The 23,177-nt window shown below is 39.2% G+C and overlaps 1 protein-coding gene across 1 annotated transcript; it reads right to left on the reverse strand.

Moving 5' to 3' along the window:
* Positions 1-5,490: 5,490 nt before the first annotated feature.
* Positions 5,491-16,612, reverse strand: CA7 (carbonic anhydrase 7). Its single transcript, XM_073307941.1, has 7 exons — positions 16,573-16,612; positions 14,193-14,390; positions 10,712-10,830; positions 9,927-10,022; positions 9,594-9,656; positions 8,152-8,307; positions 5,491-5,781 (listed from the first exon to the last, which is right to left on the reverse strand). The coding sequence occupies exons 1-7, from the start codon at positions 16,610-16,612 to the stop codon at positions 5,659-5,661; spliced, it is 795 nt and encodes a 264-aa protein (XP_073164042.1). The 3' UTR covers positions 5,491-5,658.
* Between the last annotated feature and the right edge of the window lie 6,565 nt (positions 16,613-23,177).

Here is a 23,177-nt window from a genome sequence, read left to right on the forward strand (position 1 = left end):
AATGGTTGCTGTAGGTTCATGACATTTCAACTGCACCTGTTATGAGTTTGAGTAGCGAACAATGTAAACAAAATTCTGCTCTCATATTACAATGGGTACTACAAAAATGCTTCTCTAATAATGATTTTTAAAATGGAAAAATGCAGTTACTGTTAATGGTAAGATTGCTTAGAATGTATTTTCCAATTACTCTGTGCTTATGGTTTACACAATTTATGTTTAATTGTCACTCTATTGTGAAAAGTAACATTTCTTATAAAATTTTGAAATTGTCTTAAAGCTCTGTAGGTGAAAGACTCATTATGACGGTCAATACTATTCTGTTCACCACTTTTACAAGACTAGGAAAAATGTACAAAATATGCCTTGTGAGGTATCATTTGAAAACTCATCATGTGCTGAACATTATTGTCCTGGTAAAATAAGTGTATCAATATTGTAAGTGAAGTTATAAGATTCTGCTGTAAAGCATTGTTATAACATGCTCCAAGATTAAGAAAAGCAGGCCCAAACCAATTTTTCAGAGACAAAGACACACGGACATCCCATCCAGGTGTTAAAAGGCTATCACCTGCTTAAGGAGCCATTCTCCAGTAACAAGAAGGTGTAAATAAGAAATTTACATTCCATCACAGAGACTGGTCAGACCTCACAAGAGACTATTTGTCGTCTGCACCCCAGCTGGGGGTAATCCTCAAAGAGAGCAGGGTGGTATAAGAATGAGAGACAGTGGCCTTCAATTTACCTCCCTCCTCTGTCATCTCTGCTCATGACATTGACAGCTCTCAAAGAACAGAACTAAGGGGAAAGGGTCCCAGGCTGAAAGAAGACTCAGCCTGTGAAATTTATTGCAGTGTATTGTGAGACAAAATCTTTTGCTTTTAAGTTCATTTAGTTTAATTTAGGTATTAGCTTGCATTTTACTCTTTTATTTCTTTTGTAACTAATCCTGACTTTTATGCATCATCACTTGTAATCACTTAAAATCGATCTTTCTATAGTTATTTTATCTTAACCAGTGTGTTTGGATTAGAGTGTATAGGAAACTCCATTTGAGATAATAACACTGGTGCATTATCATTTTCCTTTGATGAAATGATGGACTTCTTATGAGCCTCTACTGTTCAGAAGGGTACTGAGCAGTACAAGATGCACATTTCTGGGGGTGGAGGGGATTAAGAATTTTCAGATGTTGCCCTGTATGTAATTCATGAGTGACTGGTCAGAGAGCTCATGTATTTTGCTGGGAGTAAATTTGCATGCTGAATGCTGTATGAGCAGGCCAGGAGTGGATGTTCTGACAGCAAAACAGTGTAAAAGGCACCCCAGGCCAGAGAATTAAGAGGACACAGCTGATCAAGGTCCAGATTGTCCCCTGGATAATGTCACATTCGCCTCTTTACAAATACAAAATAATTACAAAGGGTTAGGGTGTGTACAGCTTATAACTATAACCTATATTGTACACTTATGCTTTTCTACTAGAAATTCCAATGCTTATGCATTTTGACTCCATCAAGAGAAAATAGGAAATTCATAGGGTAACTTTCCTATCAACAGGATACATTTAATCACAGTAAGAATGGTTCACGATTTCTAATCTCAAAGCAAAACAACTCCTAAATATGGGCTTGTTTACACAGGGGGTTATTCCTGATTAACTGTTCCCAATTAACCCCACACTTAATCTGGAATAGTGCAGACACTCTACAGAAAGATAGTTGAGGGTACTAAGCACCTCTCAGAAGCACTGAGCAACTTGTGGGATTGGGCCCCTAAAACTCTTTACAAACAATATTTAAGGACTTGTCTATATGGACACTTAGTTGTTGGCAAGCTGGGTTGTAAATCTACTATGTATTAGTTGGCTGCACACTAAGTGTCCATGTGGACCCTACTGCCTAGTGAACTTTGATCTACCCCCTCTCCCCCTTTGAAATGGGAAAAGATTACAGCACACCATGGAACTTTTAGTGCATGGCAGCAGGTCCACATGGACACTTAGTGCACAGTAGGCTAGCATGGGGTAAATTTACACTCCAGCTTTCCGTGAAATAAATGTTCATGTAGATGAGCCCCGAGTCTCACAACAACCTCAAGAAGTAAATATTATCCCTGTCTCACAGATGAGTAAACGGAGGCAGAGATAGATTAAGTGACATGCTCTGGGTCACAGAATGCCTGTGGCAGAATCAGGAACAGAACACAGGCAACCTTGGTTTAATTAGACTATATTGCCTTCCTCGAGAGTCTCCATTCATAAGGGGAGTAAAGGATTCCTTAAATTCTTCAATCATATAAATGTGCAGAATGAGAGAATATGTGGAAAATCTTAAATGGTAACCTGGCATGTAAATGGCTTTATTGCTGATAATTGGAAAGAAGTGATGTTCCATGGTGGTATTTTTATTTTAGCAATAAGCTATTTGTGGTCAATATAGTATTTTCATTATTGCCTAAGATGTGACCAGGATAATATTTTTATTAACCTCAGGACTATCAAATCTATGTTTTATTTTTAAATGCACATCTTATATTTTAAAATGAGGGTTTGTTTGGTAGATTTTAGCTAAATAAGAAAATAAGAGCTGCCATACTGGTTCAGACCAATGAAGCCCAGTATCCTGTCTCCAACAGTGGCTAGCAGCAGATCTTCAGGAGGGAGTAGACAAAACAGGACAATTCCGTCTGAGGTATAGGGTTGCCTAGAGCCAGCCATTGATAGTCTTAACCTCCATGAACATATCTCATTCTTTTTAAACAGACACATATAGCACTCATGACATTCCTGTTCATCTCTGGCGCAAGGCAAGAAAAGATCTAGCCAAGACTAGAGCTGAATACATCAGATACAGAAAGATGGTGGCCAAGAGGTGCTTTAATTTAGATTACTTCATTTAACAAGAGTGGACCCACTGAGCCACAGAAGACGGGTAGATGCTTTTGTGGAATAAATATGGCATATGTTAGAAATGCTTCTTAGATTACAGGTTTCAGAGAAGCGGCCTGCCCAAGTAAACTGATTTTTTTAAATCAAATGTCTGAGAGGAGTTAAATCATATCTGTATTTGTGCTGTTCACTATGCACATTTCAGGGTCCCTTTGAGACTGAGGAAAACTTGAATCATTAAGTATTTTGGAGCCTCCCTTGATCCCAGGCAAATCTGGTACAGACTTATACAAAATAGTTCTGAAGAAAAAGAACGCACAGCATTTCTCAGTTATGGTGGTGGGGGAAAGCCCTAGAAAAAGTGAGTTACAGCAGGGTGCGGGGGAGTGTTCTTCTAATGCAATACAAGAATTAGACTTGTTCAAAAGAGACCTTGAGCAAGACCCCACATACATTTATTAAAAAAATATATTTGATTTGTTAAAGAATTCCTGCCTTCAGCAATAGCAGCCTGCACTACAGGCTGTACAGATCACATTCATAATGGTCAATCCATTGCACTTCATAATGATTTTCCATTTTCATAGCACCTTCCAGCCAAGGATCTCAAAGCACTTTCTAAACATTGCTGAATTAACCCTCACAACACCCCTGTGAGGTAGGTAAGTATTACTATCCCCATTTCACGGATAAGAAAAATGAGGGATGGAGAGTTTTAGTTTAATTCACAAGCTGCACAGGAAGCACCATGTCTAGAACCCTGCACTCCTCACTCCCAGTATTGTCTCAGGATTTCCGATAACTAATTGGAATGTAGTGATGTCAGTTACAACTAACATCAATGTCAGGTTGATTAGCTGGTACAAAAGAAGTCTGTGGAGAATTTTGCCACCAAAGTGGCAGAAATTCTGATAATACTTTGCCCAGCTGGGGGCCATGTTTCCTCTGAATAGGTGAAGGCACCCAGAGTTGAAGCCTCACAACTACAAGGAGGGCTCAACTTACCCCTGAAACCTAGGGAATGATTCACACATCAGCTACACCAGTGTAAGTCAGGAATAATGCTAGTGAAGTCAGTTAAGTTAAGTTATAACTATTTCAGGCCCCCTAAAGAGGAACACAGCATCTGCTTAACTATGCACAGCAACATCATAAAGTTTAGGGCAAGAAATGAAGGAAACCAGGCTGCAGAGGAATGCACTGACTTGAGGTAGAATTTGAAGGGTTAACATCCATGCCATAACAACAATCACTACAAGTGTACCCACGTCAGTTTTACACCTAACTTACTAAAAGACACAACATCCAGCAGCATGGTACCTTGTCCACTATTTCACAATTTGGCACTCCTACAGAACAGCACCACCTACTGGATCCCCAGCACCATTTCATGCAGCAGATAGGTAGATGTTCTTTAGAAATCCTCCCATCCCAATACTGACAGGGCTAACCCTGCTTAGTTTGGTAAGATCAAACAAACTCACGACACAAGGCAGCTGTACGACTTTTAAGTGGGTGTCCACGGGGTATTCCAAAGCTGTGTACTAATTCTGCAGTGGCAGGGGTGTTTGTTTTTTCTGGGATTTGTCCTTATTCCTATTTTAGTCATTGGGAACACAAAGAAGAGTTAAAATATTTACATTGGATATATTGTGATACACTGACTTCAGTGGGTCTGCTTGAGGGGTAAAGTAGTACTCTTCGTGAGTGGGAGTATCACAATCGGCCCTAGCTTATTCAGAAGTCAACTGCCCTCACTGCTTCTGGGTTAAGTTTGCTAGCAAACTCTCACAATCCCACCCAAGTGGAATAACATTGAGCACTAGTAAACACTGCATTTACTCTGGTTATTTTAAGGACAGTAACAGCTGTCTTAGTCATTTGAATGTAGTCTTATTCCTAGGGAACATCCTTTCAACTGAATTAAACATTAAGGCCCGATAATTATGCATGGCCTACTGGCTTTGGGTGAATGTTTGTACAATGTACAATAATGTGCAGGGAAGATGGGTTATTTGTGAAGCACTGAGTGCATTTATAACGCTATGCAAGTTATTTTTAATAATTATTATTATTTTAAAAATGTTAACACTAAAATTGTCTGAATTAGGCTTCAAAGTCAACCCCATTTGAGGTGAATGGAAGAAATCACATATTTTTTTAGTATGTGCTACTGCTTCAGGCTCTGGTTGCATGTAAGAAGGCAACTGCAATTAATTAGAATATAGTCGAAGTATCTTCTAAACCAGAGGAGCTGGTCAAACTGAATGGAATCCACAGGAAGTCTGAAGGAAGATCTAAGCCTTTGATCTTCCAATGTCAGAGCTCATTAATATTATCCCACTCTTTATTAGATTATGAACAATAGCTCTAATCATTAGAAGTTGTGCCCATCGCTATTATTAGATCATTGCATAAGCAATTTCCCATTCTAAAATATTAAGATCAAAACTTAAAATTATCATTCATAATTTGGAATATCACCACACTATTCTACTGGAGTACACCCTGGATTACTAAATTATTCCTGATTTTTAAAAATGTTCTCTCTTTTAGAGAACAAGATCCCATTATAATTATTTTAAAAGAAGGGATCTGGCCTATTCAAAGCATAAAACCAAGAGGTATTGACTTTTTTGCTGTACCACAACACAGAGTGTTCGTGAAAATGTCTGTTTTGCTTTCTCAATGAGATAATCATCTGAAGATCAGTGGAACTTGGACATGGAAGCACTTGGAAGTTTGAAGCTTATTATTAATTTTCTTCTTTAGGCCTTGAAGGAAGCACGAATTTTTCTTCCCTTAAGAGGTTGAGGGGGGCGAAAATTATTCACCATCTGGATCCTTTCATCTCCCTCGCTGGTGAAGAGAAGAGTTCGGAATTTCTCCAGCTGTAAATTCATATGAAATAACTTTACTACTTGCAAAGGCAATTGGTGTTAATGTAGTTGAAAAAAGGTAAGACGAAGACATTCAATACTTTTCAATATGATAATAGTACATTTTCAAGCTAAGAGCCTAAAAAGACTATTAATGGCAGATGAAAGCCCCCAATGGTTTCTGAATATTAGATACCTCCAAAAGTAATTTGTTTGAAATGCATGATTGGCTCACTTCAATATGTTCACTGTTTTCTATATTTGGAATCTTTAATATGAAAGGTGCAAGTACCCACTTCTGAAGCTTCAGTTCCAGTTAGAGATGAAAGAGACCTGTTCGGTCATCTAGACAATACCCCCACCATTATCAGACTATTTCCTATGGTGTTTTGCTCAGTCTAGTTTTAAATGCACCAGGAGACTGTGTTTCTATCACTTCCTATCGGGGAGAATATTTCAAATGTAATATGTCTCACTGCCAGGAAATTCTTGTGATAGCCTAAAGTTTCCCTTTCTTTGGGCCAGATCAAACCCTGTACTGTGAGTGGATGGTTCAGGAATGCAGAAGATCCTGGAAAACATTCTCAGTTTGTAGTGCGGTGCAGATGGAAAAAATAATAAACAGGGATCTAGAAATATTAGAAAACATCGAAAGGAGATTCAGCTTGGAAATCTGCAAACTAATATATTTATCAAAACTTCTCTGAAGCACAGATATACAATGGGAGGAAGAAATCTGGAAAACAGTAGTGCTAAGTGACCTGGAGGTAGAGGTTATCAAATTAATAATGGGTTATGTTTGGCAAGGGGTAGGCTTGTGGTATCTACAAAACCACCACCACCACAATAAAGACCAATTGGCAACCCTGTAGAGACACTCTCAGGAGAGAGGCCAAAGTTTAAGTGGGTCAAGAGGGGACTAAACAGTCCTCTCACCCTCCAAGGTGAAGCACATGGCGGGCCAGTGAGGGAAACTTGCACTGCTGATGCCTGTGCTATACCTGTTTTGTAGATAAAGAATCTCAGTCTCCAGGGCTGACAATCAGGCACTTTTCACATGCACTAGAAATTCACACAAAAGAACAAAAAAAATCTAGTCAATAAAATCAACAGGAGATTTACATTCTGGTGGAGGTGTTAAAGTTAGGAAGAAAAGAATTAGAGACCTAAAATATAAAATGTTTGGAAACACAATGAATGTGCAGATGTGACTTCTCTCTTGCAAGATGGTTGGATTGGGAGGAAGCCTGCTCTTGTGGCTAACACAAAGGAGTGGAATGTCAGGAGATCTGCATTTTATTCCTGGCTCTGCCACAGACATCCTATGTAATCTTGGGCAAGTCACTTTATCTCTCTGTCTCAGTTTCCCTATCTATAAAATGAGTGATGCTTGTACAGCAGTTTTGAAAATACATAAAAAAGCGAATACCAAATATTTTTCTTGCTATGCCAAAGATCATTTAAACAGCAATATTAAACAAGATTGTTTGGAATGAGTGGCAAATCTGGGCTTGGAGTGAGATATTATATTATACATAATGATTTATTATTCACTCTATAGTACCAAGTATGCAAATATCATCACTGGTAAATTCAGAAAAAAATAAATCCCATCTTATAAGTCTGTGCTTTAAAATGTCTACAGATAGGTTCAATCTCAAATCTCCTCTGCAGTCTCATGTGGCATTTACTTCTCGTGATATCAGTTACTATTTGGGAAGGGGTTATATGAACATTTCTTTTACATTTGTTCAGACAAATATTAAAGACTAAATCATGCTGAGTTACACCAGTATTTGTTAAAACAGAATTTGGCCGATGGGCCAGATTTGTAAAGGTATCTAATGATGCAGATAGGTATCTTATAGGATTTTCAAAAGTGCCTTAGTGCCTAATTCCCATTGAAATCAACAGGAGTTGGGCACCTAGGTACATTTGAAAAGCCCACTAGACACCCATCTGCATATTTAGGTACCTAAATACCTTTGAAAATCTGAACTTAAGTTTTTAAGTCATTTTTTAATTCCTGGCAAATGCAGGAAGAGTGAAATAGATAAGAGAATGTTAATTTGACAAACAGCAAAGAAATTCCAGGCAGGTCCTTGCATTCAACTAAGACATGGCTGCATGGGTGTAAATGAGGGCAGAATTGGGTCCATTATATCTTTGTGGAGGCATAACAAACAAAATGTTGGCTTTCTACTTTATCCACAAAATCTGTAATTCAGTACTTCAAGAGTAGACATCTCTGGCTATTTGCCATTTCTTAAATCAGTCTCACTGTACAAAGAAAACAATCACTGCCTACAGATCCCATTTTGAACCCTACAAAAATGAAGTCAAGAGTATCAAAACTTGGGGACAAGCTGACTGCAAATTTACCTGTTTCTCAGAAATCCTGACAGGCTCTTTCAGCACTATCCACGTTACACTCTCATATAGAGGAGGTGTTGTTAGAGAACCAGGATATGTCCAGTAATTTAGACTTGAGGGCAGGAGGCATTTTGGGTTGAAGGTTCTGAACTGAGCTTTTGTCCCCTGGAAGGAACAGATACGTTATATTTCTTTTTTTTTTTTTAAATGTGTTTAAGGAGATAGATATTTATTGAGAAACAAAACACCAGCTGATAGCTTAAAATTGCAAGAATAATGGGATGATAATTTGGCTCCATCTAAGCACAACAACATCATGAGAATAGCACTTATCTAGTACCCAAATGCTGGCTTAGGGAGTGTATGTCCCTGCTGCCTGTGTTAGCACTGAGCTAGTAAAACAAAAGCTCCACTTGCAATTAGTGCCCCTTCCTCCATGGGGAAATTAGGCAGAAAATCTCTTCTCTGTATAGTGCCCAGCACAAGCTGCTAACTGTGCACACTTCATCACCAGCATTGGCTTCTATGGAATTGTGGAATTCCTGTGCTAATTACTTGCCACTTTTTGTGCCTTACAACTCTGCTTTGTGTCTGGAGCAACCAGGCAATCCAGGCAAAGATTGCCTCTACAATCTAACACGCAAATCTAGAACAAAGATTAGGTCTATCCTGAAGCTGCAGGTGTAATTTCCAACTCAGGTAGGCATATGGCAGAGGGGTGCTGAGCTGGGCTCTGAGTGCAGTGCCAGGAGAGGTTACCTGACTACCTTCAGGGTTACAGTGGTCTAGAACAGGACTCCTGGATCCATGCATTTTTACTGAGCAGATCAGGAGGAGGGGGCACCTGCTCACTCAAACTCCACAGCCAAGCAACTAAAAAATGCCAACGTGTCTGCAAAAATTCTGCTCACCCCAGAACCCAGCAGGAGTGAGGACAAGGGCATCTCTTCCTGACGGGCAGTCCTGCCATTTTTAAAAGGAATTACAAGAAATGCCTGAAGGGGCAACACTTCCTTTTCAAAGCAGGGAAGCAAGTCATTGTCATGCCCATATCGAGTTATGGCCAACCACATATCCACAACATCAGAATTCAATAGTCTCTACTCAAAAAACACGGAGGCACGAACAACATGTTCATTCATTCTGAACTCCTGTTAGCATAAGGGAATTATATTGAAGTTTTGTGAATTAGAGCATACAATTCTAGCATACAAGGCAACCATGAGTGGTGAGAGACAATACATTAGAATGAAGTGTGTTTAAACTATCACATTTACCTTCCCTTGTATTACATTACGTACTAATTATGGGTGAATTTCACGGGGAGGGGATGGAATTTGCTGCTTTAATTTGTTGTTATTTCACTCAAGCTCATGCACTAGTTAAAACTGTTTAAAAGTCATCCAAGTGAGGGGAAGAAAAAAAGATACAAGAGCAAACAAAAAACTTACTTTAAATTTTACCATGTACAAGGTATCAGTTAGTCTGTTCATATTGACATGTTCTTCTCCAGTCTAAAAGTGTAATGGATACAGGTGCATGAGAATATAGATATGATATAGTTAATAATTATGCTTTGAATATATAACAGGCCATTTTCTGTCTTAGGAATGTTCCCACTGAAGCAGGTTTAATTGCAGCCTGCCTTGAGTCACTGCTTCCAGTAAAGTCATTTATTTTCCCCAAACAGTTCTTCTCAACTGTGTGTCTTTAGTTCTTAAAAGGCTGACAGTTTGATGCTTCTCTACACATAAAACAAACACCATTATTTTCATGACTCTTACCTCCAAGAAAATACCAACTACCGCCAAGCCATCTGGAGCTGCTGCTGCTTCTCCAAATGTTGCATATTTCCTGGCATTCCAATGAACCAAGTGGAGCTATGAAGGGGAATCATAAAACAGACATATGAACAAGCTAAATGAGAAAGGCCCTCACACAGGCTGTATTACGCTTAGTAAGCAATAACATCAGTCAATTTATCACATAATAAAGCTTTGCTTGAAGGGCAGATTTTCCAGAAATTCTGAGAAAAACCATCTCAACTAGGAATTTACCAAGTTCCAAAACAGCAGTCCTTTGAGTGAATAAGACAATGAATCTCCCCACTCCCCGCAAAAAAAAACATTCCCAGGGTCAGCTAGAACTACGTCCCTTCTTCCTTATCTGCAAACTACTATTGGCTGTCAGAGCTATGGCCCCACCCCCAAATCATGTTTATTAGGGTAGTGCCAAAGGGCCAACCAAGAACGGGGCCCCCTCACAGTAATACACACAGTAATAGACAGCTAAAGCATAGGCAAATATAAGCAAGAGATACTGGTTACTAATTTAAAGTGTGTGGTGTGGAGCTGTTGCTTCTGGACCCCATTGTGGATAGAGAGAAATGGCCAACTAGAAACTGCATGTAGACAGCATTTCAATTAATGAATATAGATAGCAGTATATTGCTTAGTTAAATGGATGGATGGGCCAAGCTGCAAAATTCAGATCTGGGTGCAAACTGTTCCAAATTTTGTTTCAGGTTTGCATCCTGGTTGTAGTAAAGTGGTTCTGAAAAAGTTCTTACCTCAGAAGGAAAAGATTTGCTGTCAACTGTATGCTCTGATCCTTGGCTGTGCTTCATTCCCCAATGAAAATGAAACTGCTTTAGCCTATAGGGACCTTCAAGGGGACCCCCACTGATCACTGTAAATGGAAGTGCATAAAGAGAATGTAAAAGAGTAAGTATTTGTTTTTTTTTACTGCTTGATTGCAGAAACTAGTTGGATCAATAGTGGAGAAACAGCATCTCTCAAGAGCAGGAGGAGAGAAAAAAGATATTTTTGATATACAGTATACAGAGGAGAAGCCAAAGCCACAATTAATAAAATACAAAGAAAGTGCTTTATCTTGGCTTTCAAATTCTTAGAATTAATAACACAGAGCAAATTTATTCCTGATCGAAGTCAATGAAGTTACATTAGGGATGTATCTGACCCATGATTCAGTGCCACCAAATCTGTTAGAAACTCACAATGTCATCTGTGTAAGTAAATATCTCAGATCAGCTCCCGCTATCCAAGTTTAGGCGAAGATGGGTGAGGGTAAAGAGTTTTTCTTCCTGGCTGATATCAGAGATAGCAGAAAGATTTATACTAGACAGAGAAACACCTTTTTACAGACAATTACTTTTACACAAATTTACCATATTCCTATTTAGCCTTTGGAATTGTAAATTTGAGGTAAGAGGACTGAGTAGCTATCCACCAAGCAAGCAAGCTATGGGTGCTTCCTACTGAAATTCAGAAAGCTGAACTGGTTTAGTATTTAAAAAAACAATTGGAATTAGAAACAGTTTTTGATGTGTTTTTAAATAATTTTTTGGAATTGTAAAGGTACTTGGGACTTTGCGGAAGACAGGGAGTGGATCTGTTGAGTTAGAAGGCGCGGTTTTACACAGCCATAGATCATTTTGCTATGTATTTCCTCTTTAGGATTATCTTTTTCCCTCCAGCAGAAGTTCTCTATTTTCTGTTTTCTGTTAATACCTGATCCTGGTAGAGGAAGTTAATGAAATACCTTGTATTTAACATAGCACCTTTCCTAAGAGGATCGCAAATCATTTTACAAAGGTGGGGAAGACAGATATGGAGAGATTATGGAATTTGGTCAAGGTAAATACAAACTTTTAACATTTTAAATTTTAAAATAATACTTTTAATAAATGCAGCCCATTAATATCTAGGCAATGTGGTCTACATTTATAGAAAGAAAATAACATTTCAGCAGAGTTCTAGTAATTTCCTTGTGCTTTAAAGAGACAGGACACCAAGCAGTTTATCTTCTGTCAAATAGAACTGAAAACTGGTAATTTAAATTATAAATTAAAAAAGTATCGTAAAGCATGCACGCACAGGGTCTGTAAAGTATTTTTTAACAACACAGTCCTTATCATTTTATTTGCTTCCAAATTTTTCATGTTATGGAATTATTTCATTGCTCGTCACATGGAACATTAACTTGTGAAGTCCACAACCCCACCACACTTTGTGTAGGAAACTAGCTTTTATACACCAAAGCACATAAGCACATGCTTACATTCCACTGAAGTTAACTGTACTAAAGTGCATCCCTTTAAAGTTAAGCACATTCTTATGTTTTGCTAAATTGGGGCCTAAATGGGGGCTTATAGGGTAGATGAAATGCATCCCCCTCATCCAACCCCTCATCCCCCCATCAAGTCTGGATCAGTGAACTAAGCTCCTCCATACCCTCTGTACAAGTCACTGGATCTATCTAAGTGCAGCTCTAGTAGCTTCTCTCCAGGTTTGCTCTCCTACTATAGCCCCCTTCATGCCAGCCTAGTAGATGCACCAGGAGCAGAGAGTCCCTTTCATGGATGCTGCGGTGGTGCTCTCCCCTTGAGGAGCAATGCAGGACCCTGTAGTGCAAACCCTCTGAACCTGGGTGAATTTCACTATTAAATGGATAGATTTCTATTATTTATAACTAAATTAAAATTGTCCATGAAGATCGTTTTTCCAGATACATTTTATAAAGTCACTTTCTAAGGCAACATGCTTAAAAGAATCTTTAAAGAAGCTAATTTTAGGCAAGCTCAGATCCATTGTCTTTACTTAAAACACAGAAATTACACTTGCAAATTGATCATTCACTGAGCTGTGTGCTTGTCCTTGCGTTTTTTTCTTTTAAAAGACCCAGTAGCTGTAGCTTAAGCCCACACCTGATAATGCTCTGACAACCTTATGGGATTACTTCAAAGGCAATAGAGAGTACCTCAGGCCATTGCAGAACATTCATTTCTCAGCAACCATAACATTTGGTTTGAATATCAAATTAAACTGGCATCACAAAAGCACCAAACTGGATGAATGACCATTAGTTGCTGACATAAGTTAAAATAAAACAAACTAGCCCATCAGAGACCATTTATATAAAAGCTCTTCTCTACTTACCGGTTACTAATAGATTTCTGATATTCTGTGCTTCAGAATCAGTGTGTAAGTGAATCAGAGCAAAATTTTCGATAGAGGTAAAAGGAGAACAATCTAATGCAAGGGTGGCCAAACTGGCTTGTGAGCCACATGCGGCTCTTTTACAGTTAAAAGTGTAGCTCATGGAGTCCCTCAGGACTTCCCCCGCATTCTCCACCTACTGGACTGTGGGGGAAGCTCGGGACCTCTACCTTACAGCAGGGTGGTGGGGTAGGGGCTTCTGTCCAGCGGGAAGGAGGGTCTCGGGGCTTTAGCAGGAGCGGAGCTGAAGCTCCAAGCACTGTCAGGCACCTCCCACGGGGCTGAAGCCTTGAGCCCCGGCAGGTGTGCCTCGGCTCTCAAACTTCTGAAGATTGTCGTATGCAACTCAAAGTGTTTGTAAGTTTGGCCATCCTGATCGAGTGTTTAACTGCACCAAAACTCACGCTATCTAGAGCTGAAGATGAAGGATAAAAGGTAGCTGCAGCTTGTGTAACATGCACAGTCTGACTCCTCAGCAGAACTAGCCAGAGAGGCCATATCATTTCTGAAGAAGCCATTCTGCCATGGGAAAGAGGAATCAATGCAGAGGGACCATGTTTCTGTGCTGATAGGTCTAGAGCACCGGATATCCACGTGGTCTGTATTTGGCAGAAGTGACAACCTTTCAGTCTCAGGACAATTCAGAGGAACCACCACAAATAGAAATGCAGAGTTTCCTGTCCCCAGATTGAGTTCTTCCTTCCCATGTAGCAATGTGGCTCTGCTAAGTGACACTTTGCACAGAGACTGAGCGCCCAGTCTCTCCACTTTTTAAGCCTCTGCCAGATTGTGGTATTAAAAAAAAAAAAAAAAAAGGCAGGCCCAAGAAAATGGTAAAACAAAAGTGGCTCTAATCACATACCTCAGCCAAGTAATGCCACTAATCTCATATCAGAAGATTTAAATAGCTGCAAAATTGTACACTAAAGCCTTTAATTATACTTCACATAATGTATTTTATCATCTCTCTAGCTAAGAAGGTGAAGAAATATAAGCTACGAGATCTTAATTCTAAGTCAGTATCAGGCTCACCTGTCTTGTCATCAGCATCTTCAAAGTCCACCGTGACTGAGTGGCCATTGTTGGAGATATCAAGAGATGTACACGATTCATATGAGATAATAAGAGGCTTCAGACTAGGATCATAAACTGCTTGCGTGGAGACTATATCAACAGGTGACTGACGATGCCCATGGGCAATGGGATATGATTTGTACCACTCAGAAGGCCCTTTGAAACAAAGGAAAGGAAGACACTGTTACTTCACTTTTGCCACAGATAGAAAAGAATCATTAGAGGTTTTTACGAGCTTCGGATTGAATGCCATGTTCATTGGAAATCACATAAGTTTGTCACCATAGGAGTTATCTGAAAAACTGTGCATTGTCTTGTGTGTGTTTACAGATCCTAGCAGTGCAGCCTGCATCCTGGTGGGCGATTTAGCTCTTTTATGAATAGCATAATGATGGGAACATAATACAGCCACAGGCACACCCAGACCTTTCTGCTTACCCCCAGCTTCCTGTAGAAATTAAATGCAATTACAAATAGATTATTCCAGAATAGACTTGGTTGAGGAATCTCTCTCTCTGTGTTGATATTGTAAACACATACACTGTGTATTTTAGCTTTACTGGGTAGGACAGTGGTAAATGCTTGAGATTCAAATTAGATGCAGATGACTCAGAATGTCTCAGCTACTATATGCTTATTTTTAAACCCATTTTATGACTGCAGTAAATCTTTGAGAGACAGGCATCATTATTCCATAATGCCCACTATACTATTTCTCTACCGCAAGTGAGCAGTAGAGGATGATTATCAACACCTTTGGACTTCCTGACCCCAAAGGAGTGGGATTAAATACCAGTATAATCACACAGCTTTCTGCTCTAGGAGCTGGAGTGCTCTCATGCTGTTTAAGATAACAAGATCATATCTACATCAAACAATGATTTATTGATACCTTTTACTTTTGTTTCACTTGTGTATTTTATTACAACACACAGCAATGTAATTCTTCTAGTCCCTGTTTTGGGAAAGTTATCATGTTGACTTTTTAATACATTAAAAATAACCCAAAGCACTTTAATTGTAGCATTCTCATTTTTGTTGAAGAATGGAAAAAATGTTAATCAGTCACAGGTATAAACTACCGCACTTGCCCCAACCTATGTTAGTTAAAAAAAAAAATTAATGTAACATACTATGTCGGTCTTTGGGAGGCATTGAAGCACTTGCTTATAAACTATATATTTTCCTTTTCTCAATCTGGGGGCTGTTTTTAAAAGAGATCTGGTATTGAAATTCTATTGAAGCCTATTCAGTATAGCTGAGCTTCCTCATCAGCTTGTTATCAATAAAATAGATACATACAATTGCACACACACTTACAAATAATATCTGCTGGAGCTATGCATCTTTCACTCGGTGTTCTAGCTTTCATTCAATCATGTATAAACTTGTTTTACTGCGGTAACATCAGTCATTCATCCATCCATTCTCTTCAAATGATATAGATATTGTAAAAAGAAAAGGAGTACTTGTGGCACCTTAGAGACTAACCAATTTATTTGAGCATGAGCTTTCGTGAGCTACAGCCACGGCATGCATCCGATGAAGTGAGCTGTAGCTCACGAAAGCTCATGCTCAAATAAATTGGTTAGTCTCTAAGGTGCCACAAGTACTCCTTTTCTTTTTGCGAATACAGACTAACACGGCTGTTACTCTGAAACCTGTCACAGATATTGTAAAAATTTTCAGGAGTCTGCATAAGTCTCCACATAAGTTTTCTTTACACATACTTTTTTGAGGAGCGGGAGGTGCAGAAAGAGAATAACTCTAAATTAAAGGGGCTGTTAAACACCAGAAAGAACAGTATCGCTTGTGTAATAAAAAATGCCTCCAATGTTTAAATACTGATCTATATAATTTCTTGGAATTCAAGGAACCTGTATAGCATGAATATCACATTTTAGTCATCTTAGTGGGATCCGACTGTCCATACCACTCCACTAAAGCTCCTTCATTCAAATGATTGTTTTAGAGGGAGAAATAAAACCCCAGTTTACTATCATCATTTGGGGAGGAGATGGCTAAAATATCTACAGGGAAGACTCTCAATGTCCTCCATCCCCATTTAAGAAAGATGCAGGTTTCTTACATACAGATTATGGCAGTGCTGCTGATTATGACAGGACAACGGCAGGTGAAGTTTGTCATCTCCAGGAGCCCTTCTTTGAGTTTTGTTTAATATTGATAAATTAGTTAACCGCCTGCTGCACAATTGATGCCTGCAGATGATGAAATGCAGGCATCTCTGCAAAGATTAGACAAGGATATTGAGGAGCTGATGAGCGGGAGAGAGAGAAAGAGAGAGTGATTAGGTTAGGAAAGGATGGATGTAACATACCATCATCCTGTCCATATCCCCAGCAGTGGTGTCCGGTCATTATGCAGGCTGCTGTGCTCTGCTTTGCTCTCAGCTCTTTGATCCAATTGCTGCAGCTTACCTGCCTTTATAATGACTCATTTGCAGGATAGTGTCTGCCTCTTAAAGACACAGAGCAGCTAAAGCAATTCCTGCAGGAAGAGGGAAGGATCTTGGTTCCTGATGGTCCCACCTACACAGATTCCACTCTGATTTCTGCTGCTGCTGCTCACCCCATTTCCAGTGCCTACTCTGCACTGGTACAAAGGGAACCACTAGAATTCTCAGTGTCCCATTCCCAATATCATATATGCATTCAGTTGCCAGAAGACAATACACTCTCAGGTGGCTAGTGGCATGTGTCCTATATCCAGGGTCAAATCTGGGACAAAGTAGTAGTATTCTCTCAAGCTCCATCCATAAACTGAGCCCTCCCCACTTAATCTGTCAAGGTTAGACATCACTCATAATAAACTGTGCAGATCTTCTTAATAGCATTTTCCTTCTTTTTTCTTGGGTGCTCTGCATGGAGTGACACCATCTGATTGTCATCTTTTTTCTTTTTTAAATATTTTGTTCAACAGTGAAATAGTTAATAATATTTACATTAAAATTATCATTAAGCTTCAGAATCAACACACACATGAGATGAATTAAAGGATTTTTCCCTTCTCAGAGCTATTGACTCATGCTGTCTGCAGACTCAGGCAGACACTACTATATCGGTTTATCCTCAATTCACAATTTGTACCTTTTCTTTGTAATCAGGTTGTCTTTGTAAGGAGACTTACATTTTGTAAAAAAAAAGCCAACATCATAGCTTAGTTTCTGGAACACAAGATGGCAGACTTGAAAGAAAAGTACCAGTTTGCCAAGTCTCCATAACCTGGTCTAGTTCAATGTCTGCCTGTGTAAAAGGGTCAGAGGCAGCCAGATGGCATATCCAATCTGTTGCTTCAAAAGTTCACAAACCCTGAGGAATCTTTGTGACAAGAGGGACCACTCTTCATCATGCTATGACAAAGAAATGTAGGGTCTGGTTGCAACAATCTGGTTGTGGCATGGCTTAAAGGTATCAGCTCAGATGTCTCTACTATGCCAAAGAGACTGTACCAATAGAGACATGTAAATAAAACATTAATTTATCTTTAGCTGGATACATTTTTGACCAATAGCAACATATACTGTAGTTACCAATTAAGATCAATGGATCTGCACCAAATTATATCTGCTCTGAATTTGTCTTGGTGGCTCACACTAACTCAGAGCAATTATTGGTAAAAAGCATATTTTGGGGATGCATGTAGGCACTCAGACTGATCATGCTTCCAAATCCATAATTTTTGCTAGATTTGAGGGTGCCATTTTGTCAAGACTGCATTATACAAATGCATCCGTGGCTTTAATTACAGCAATAGCACATGATGATATGAACGCTTTTACTATGGAACCAAGAAAAGGAAAGAGACAAGAAGAAATAAAGAAAAATCAAGATTCCTCAGGGTTTGTGAACTTTTGCAGCAACAGATTGGATATGCCATCTGGCTGCCTCTGACCCTTTTATGGTGTAGCAGGACACAGGCAGGCATTGAAATTATTGGTATGCAGTACTCACATTCGTGAAGTTATTTCATATGATTTTGTTTCCTTTTTCTGAACCTCTCAGTTTAAATAACGAGCCTGATATGAAACATTTGTGATTGACTGATGCAACCTAATCCACTTTAAACCAGCTGTAGTCTGATGCAATTGTGTCTACACATGACTTTTGCACTGGTTTAATCAAATTAGTTTTTATGCTGATTTTAGCTGAACTGGCTCAGTATTTGTATACTACATTAGATCACTCAGCAGACCTGGGAGACCAGATAACATTTGGGAGATGGGATTTGAAGAGAATCAAAGAATCATTTAGCTGCAAATAGGCAGGAAATCTGTTCTACGTGATTGGGGCAAAAACAGGAAAAGGATCATCTACTCACTCTGGAGTAGCTGGGAAAGGGAAGGAGTCTTGCATTCAAGGGCTATAGGGAATAGGCCGTAAAATTGTAAAAACTGAAGTCAAAGAGGTGGAACAGAAACAATTATATAGAAAACTTGAAAATTCTCCTCTTACATACAGCACAATGCCACTGAAATCCATTTGACATTATATGTAACGATTAGTGTATATTTCCTCCATTCAAAACTATCAAGCTTTCATCTCCTATGTATGTGTTTACATGTGGATAAAAATTTGGCACTAAGAGGAGGGCACAGGAAAATTTCTGAGAAGCGAGGAAACACGTTCCTTTCAGATGTGGGAGAGGAGATAAGCGCTTGCATTTTGAACAGAATTTAAGTTTGGATAGTTAGGATTCAAGGAGAGCGAAAATGCAGGACTGACAGTAGTTGAGAGAAAGCGATAGAGACATTGTGAATAAATGTTCCAACACAGTGCTAGTGAGAGTGTCTAATGCAGAGAATACATGATGTAAAACATCCCCAAAAGCCAATCAGATTTGTCTCTTTTAGGGGCAGTGTCTATTCTGATGTCAAGAAATTCCCTTCTAAATGGGGGGAAGGGTGTGTATCTAATTTCCATATTAGAATATGTCAAGTAGATTATTGTATAATTCTGATGGTTCCATTTGCCCTGGATTTCCATTGATTCTGTTCCTGAAACACTTTTTTAAAATGTTAAGATGAGGGCAGGAGATAGATTCTGATCTCATTTATTTTATAAACATATAAATCAGGAATAATTCCATTGATGTCAGTGAAGTTACACTGGTTTAAGTGAGGAAAATCAGGTAGTAAATGTTCAACTTCTGAGATGTGTGTCTCCAGTTTTGAGCTGAAAGAGCAGCTGCACTTTCTCAGCCCATCTGAGATTGTGGTGCATTTCACGTTTTCCGCAGGCATATGGCTACATCCTAAGATCATTTTCTTGTTGAATGGTAAACTTCAATAAAATATGAGAATTCCATCTACTTCAGCAAAACATGGCAGGTTAAAAGGGCATTCAACACAATGATACTTAACAAATAACTTTTTAAGTATGTCAGGCCCCCCTAAGCTTTATTCTGTTGACCCCTATTTCTCCTTGATGGTAAGAAATCATAGTAGTGTAGTCCAATGAATAGACCACCAGCCTGGTCATCATGAGACTTGGGTTCTATTCCTCACTCTGTCACTGCTGTGTGATGTTGGACAAGTCAGATTATCTCAGTTTCCCCAACTGTAAAAGGAGAATAACTTGCTTTGTAAATTAATTTGAGATCTACAGATGAAAACTGCTGTATACTTAGTATTATTGCTAAATAACTCCAAACAAGACTGGAACTGGTTCCATAGGGGCTGAATAATTCATGTTTTTCAGATTTTAAAAAAATATACATACCTGAATTTTTATGAACAGGCTCCAGACTCCAGACACACTTTGTGTCAGCTGTGACAACAAGCTGGTGCATGCTAATGTGCAACTGTAGAGAGGAGCTAATGAACACAACTTCAGGGACTTAAAAGAAAAAAATAGTTATTTGGTGGTGATGTAGTGAATGGCTGAGAGGTGCTTTGAGTACATATTGATGAGGTAGATCTTTTGTGATTTTCTTTGTAGCCTAACTTTAACAATGGAAGTGGTATATCTGAATCGGCTGTGTGACACCCTGTCATGTAATTAGGCTATGTTTTGTACAAAGTATGCCTTGTAAGGTATTGTTCTAAAAGGCTTGATCTGCCAGACAGTAACATCTTGTTGGAGTGTATGTGCTATCCTCATATGTGAAGTTATGAAGTTTGGCTATGTATGTGTTAGTGAAACATGTTGTGAGGTTGAAAACACCCATGAGAAGCCTTTCAGGTACAACAGTAAAAAGGCCAAACAATGTTAATGGCTCATTGAGGAAATGCATACACGCACAAGGATTACCCCAGGAACTGTGTACAGTAGAAACCTCTCCGAGATAGCATTACACAATGGGAACTGTTTGACCCAGGTCACAGCAAAAGAGTTTTCCAGCAAGTGGGAAGAAGGCTGGGAGGCTGGTGGTTAGAGAGCCGGAATGTGACTGCAGTTGGGTGTATCCCTACCTCTGTGAATGCTGGTGGAAGTGCAAGCGTGGAGGGCTTTGCAACTTGTCACAGCAGCACAGTATGAGCAGGAGGCCAGACTGGTGGGTCAGAGGTACCCCAGTTCCAGGTGGCACCTTGGAGGGAACCCATCATATGGTGTCAAGTGCCTTTTTTGTTTAACAGATGTGGTTGACACTTCATTGCATATTAACAAAATATTGCAGAAGTACTATCAGTGTGGATATAGGCTGTTCACTCTTTGAACCTTTGAATACATTAGATCAGAGCAGATTAAATGTTGAAATGCTCACCATTTGAGAACAAGCAAGCACCTCAAGTTCCTGAAACAGTATCTAGTTTACCTGGTAGTGCATTCTCCCCTTACACTGCAATTATTGATGCTGTCAGTTTCTAGACAATAGCTAAATTAAGGTTATATTTGGATTTTATGTGTAAATTTAAAAAATTCTAACTAGTTGGTAGATCTATTATTATAGTACAAGAACTGCACACAGAACTTTTAATATGTAATAAATTCTAAAGAGAAAGTAGTATAGCAAACCTCAAGCATTCAAAAATTAAGTCATATCACCCAAAAAGCATGAGGTTAGTTTAAAATTCATGAAATTTTAAAAATTAATAAATTTGGAGTCTTTTCACTTATCTTCTGATGTCTGAGGCCAAGGGTTCATATTGTCAAGTTTTTATCTGCAACCATGAAAGTTAGATACTAATACTAGTTGAGATTCTTATGCAATCATATGGTTTCAGGAGCTGGGGTTAGCTAACCCTAACCTTTCCATCGCATCATCCACCGCCAAATATCACAAATTGACACTTTCCCCCTCTCCCAATCCCAAATATCATAAGTTGGCAACATTGTTAAACTGACAAAACCAAACCAAACCAGATCCCTGCCCCTAAAAGCTGATAAATCTAAAGCAATATATTGGCACAGTACAACTAAAAATAAGTCATGGGCACATACTAGTGCTGGTAGGCCTCACTGAAGATTTCAGAGATTTCAGAACAGATTTCAAGGAGGGGAAGGGGCTTGACATATATTGACTAGGCAGCCATTCTAATAGGTGGGCTAGAAGGAAAAGACATAGGAGTCTGTGAAGGAGAGAAAGGAAGGAAAAAGTAGCATAGGAAGAAATGGAAGCCAAGATATGTAGGTTCTATTGGATTTATGGGATGGTTTACATAAAGCAAGCAACATCTGGCCATGATAGCAGTACTCTTCTGACTGAGAGATATAGTTAAATTGTGTATGCGTGTGTTGAAACGATGTATGAAAAAGTAACTCTTTTGGATTATAATTTGTAATTAGTTTGATCACTGAGGATGACAAGGGAACTGTACAAAGACACTAGATAACAAGAATGAAATAAGTCAATATTTGATTTCTGTAAACAGCATATACATGCCAAATATTTTAATAGACACTGAAGTTTCAACAGAAGGGAAAATTTACAATGACATGGCAAACATAAAGCCTGAGAAAAATGAAACTAGCAAAGGATATTAAGTAAAAAAAGGGGAAGCACTATATTTCTTGCAATAAATCATCTATCCAATATACAACTCTAAATCATAATTGCACTGTTATATATTTTAATTCAGTGGATATTTAACAGCTGCCTTGTACATCGTATCCTTGAATTAGACTAAATCTACTTTTATGGGACAACAGATCGGCTAGGATGAGCAGGTTTTATGTTGCATCTTTCTTTGGTACTTTTCGCAAAAAGCATGGTTCAGACCAGTGTATGATGGGATAGTTTGGTCTGTCAACTACGATTTGTATTGGTTCCACAGACAGACTTTTATGATATGAGAACATGGTTACATTAAAGGCTGATGATGGTGTTATGAGTGATTTTAGATTCTATAACTTCTGTGTTATAATAATTAAGGCATTTTTAGTACGCCTTTGATACTGCCTGTATTGTACAATACCTCTACTTGTATAACCTAACTACAGTTTCCGAAATGTGGGTATCAGAAAAAGGACCTTTATCTCATTCATATTGGTGTTTCATGTTTTAGAAATTTGATACGGAAAACTGGAGTGAGAGTTGTGAAGAAACATGAATAACATAAATGTCAGAGTTCGAAATGAGTTTGCAAAGTTAGGATTACAACCTTCAAGAGCTCAGTCTCACAAGGCTCTGTGCACAGAACTCCCATCAACTTCAGTTGTGGTGCGAGGTCAGTGGGAGATGTCTTTGGGAAAAGGGGTGCTGGGCATAGGGATCTGTGGGGGAAGTCTCTGGGTGAGGGGGCACTGGGCATAAGGGCAGGGCACTGGGCAGGGGGGCAGTGTGAAAGGGGCAAGCTGGCAGCGCAGGGCTGGGCGGGCCAGTGTGCAGTTATGGGTTTGTAAACAGTGCCCTTCTGCTGGGCTGAGTGGGGCCACTCCTGCTGCGCCTCATTGCCCCCAACCGGCCCCTTGTTCTGCGGACCACCCTCCATCACATGCCCTATTTCCCCAATGGGGGCCCACAGATATGTTTGGCGCCGGGCCC

The sequence above is a fragment of the Lepidochelys kempii genome, chromosome 12, assembly GCF_965140285.1.
Source record: "Lepidochelys kempii isolate rLepKem1 chromosome 12, rLepKem1.hap1, whole genome shotgun sequence".
NCBI classification, from domain to species: Eukaryota; Metazoa; Chordata; order Testudines; family Cheloniidae; genus Lepidochelys; species Lepidochelys kempii.

What these genes read in the sequence shown, in the direction of transcription:
- CA7 (XM_073307941.1), bottom strand. Translation starts at nt 16,612, where the DNA reads ATGACCGGACACCACTGCTGGGGATATGGACAGGATGATG. An exon ending in TGTACATGGTAAAATTTAAA is followed by an intron (nt 8,308 to 9,593) that starts GTAAGTTTTTTG and finishes TGTTCCTTCCAG; the next exon opens with GGGACAAAAGCTCAGTTCAG. An exon ending in TCAGGATTTCTGAGAAACAG is followed by an intron (nt 5,782 to 8,151) that starts GTAAATTTGCAG and finishes ATGAATTTACAG; the next exon opens with CTGGAGAAATTCCGAACTCT.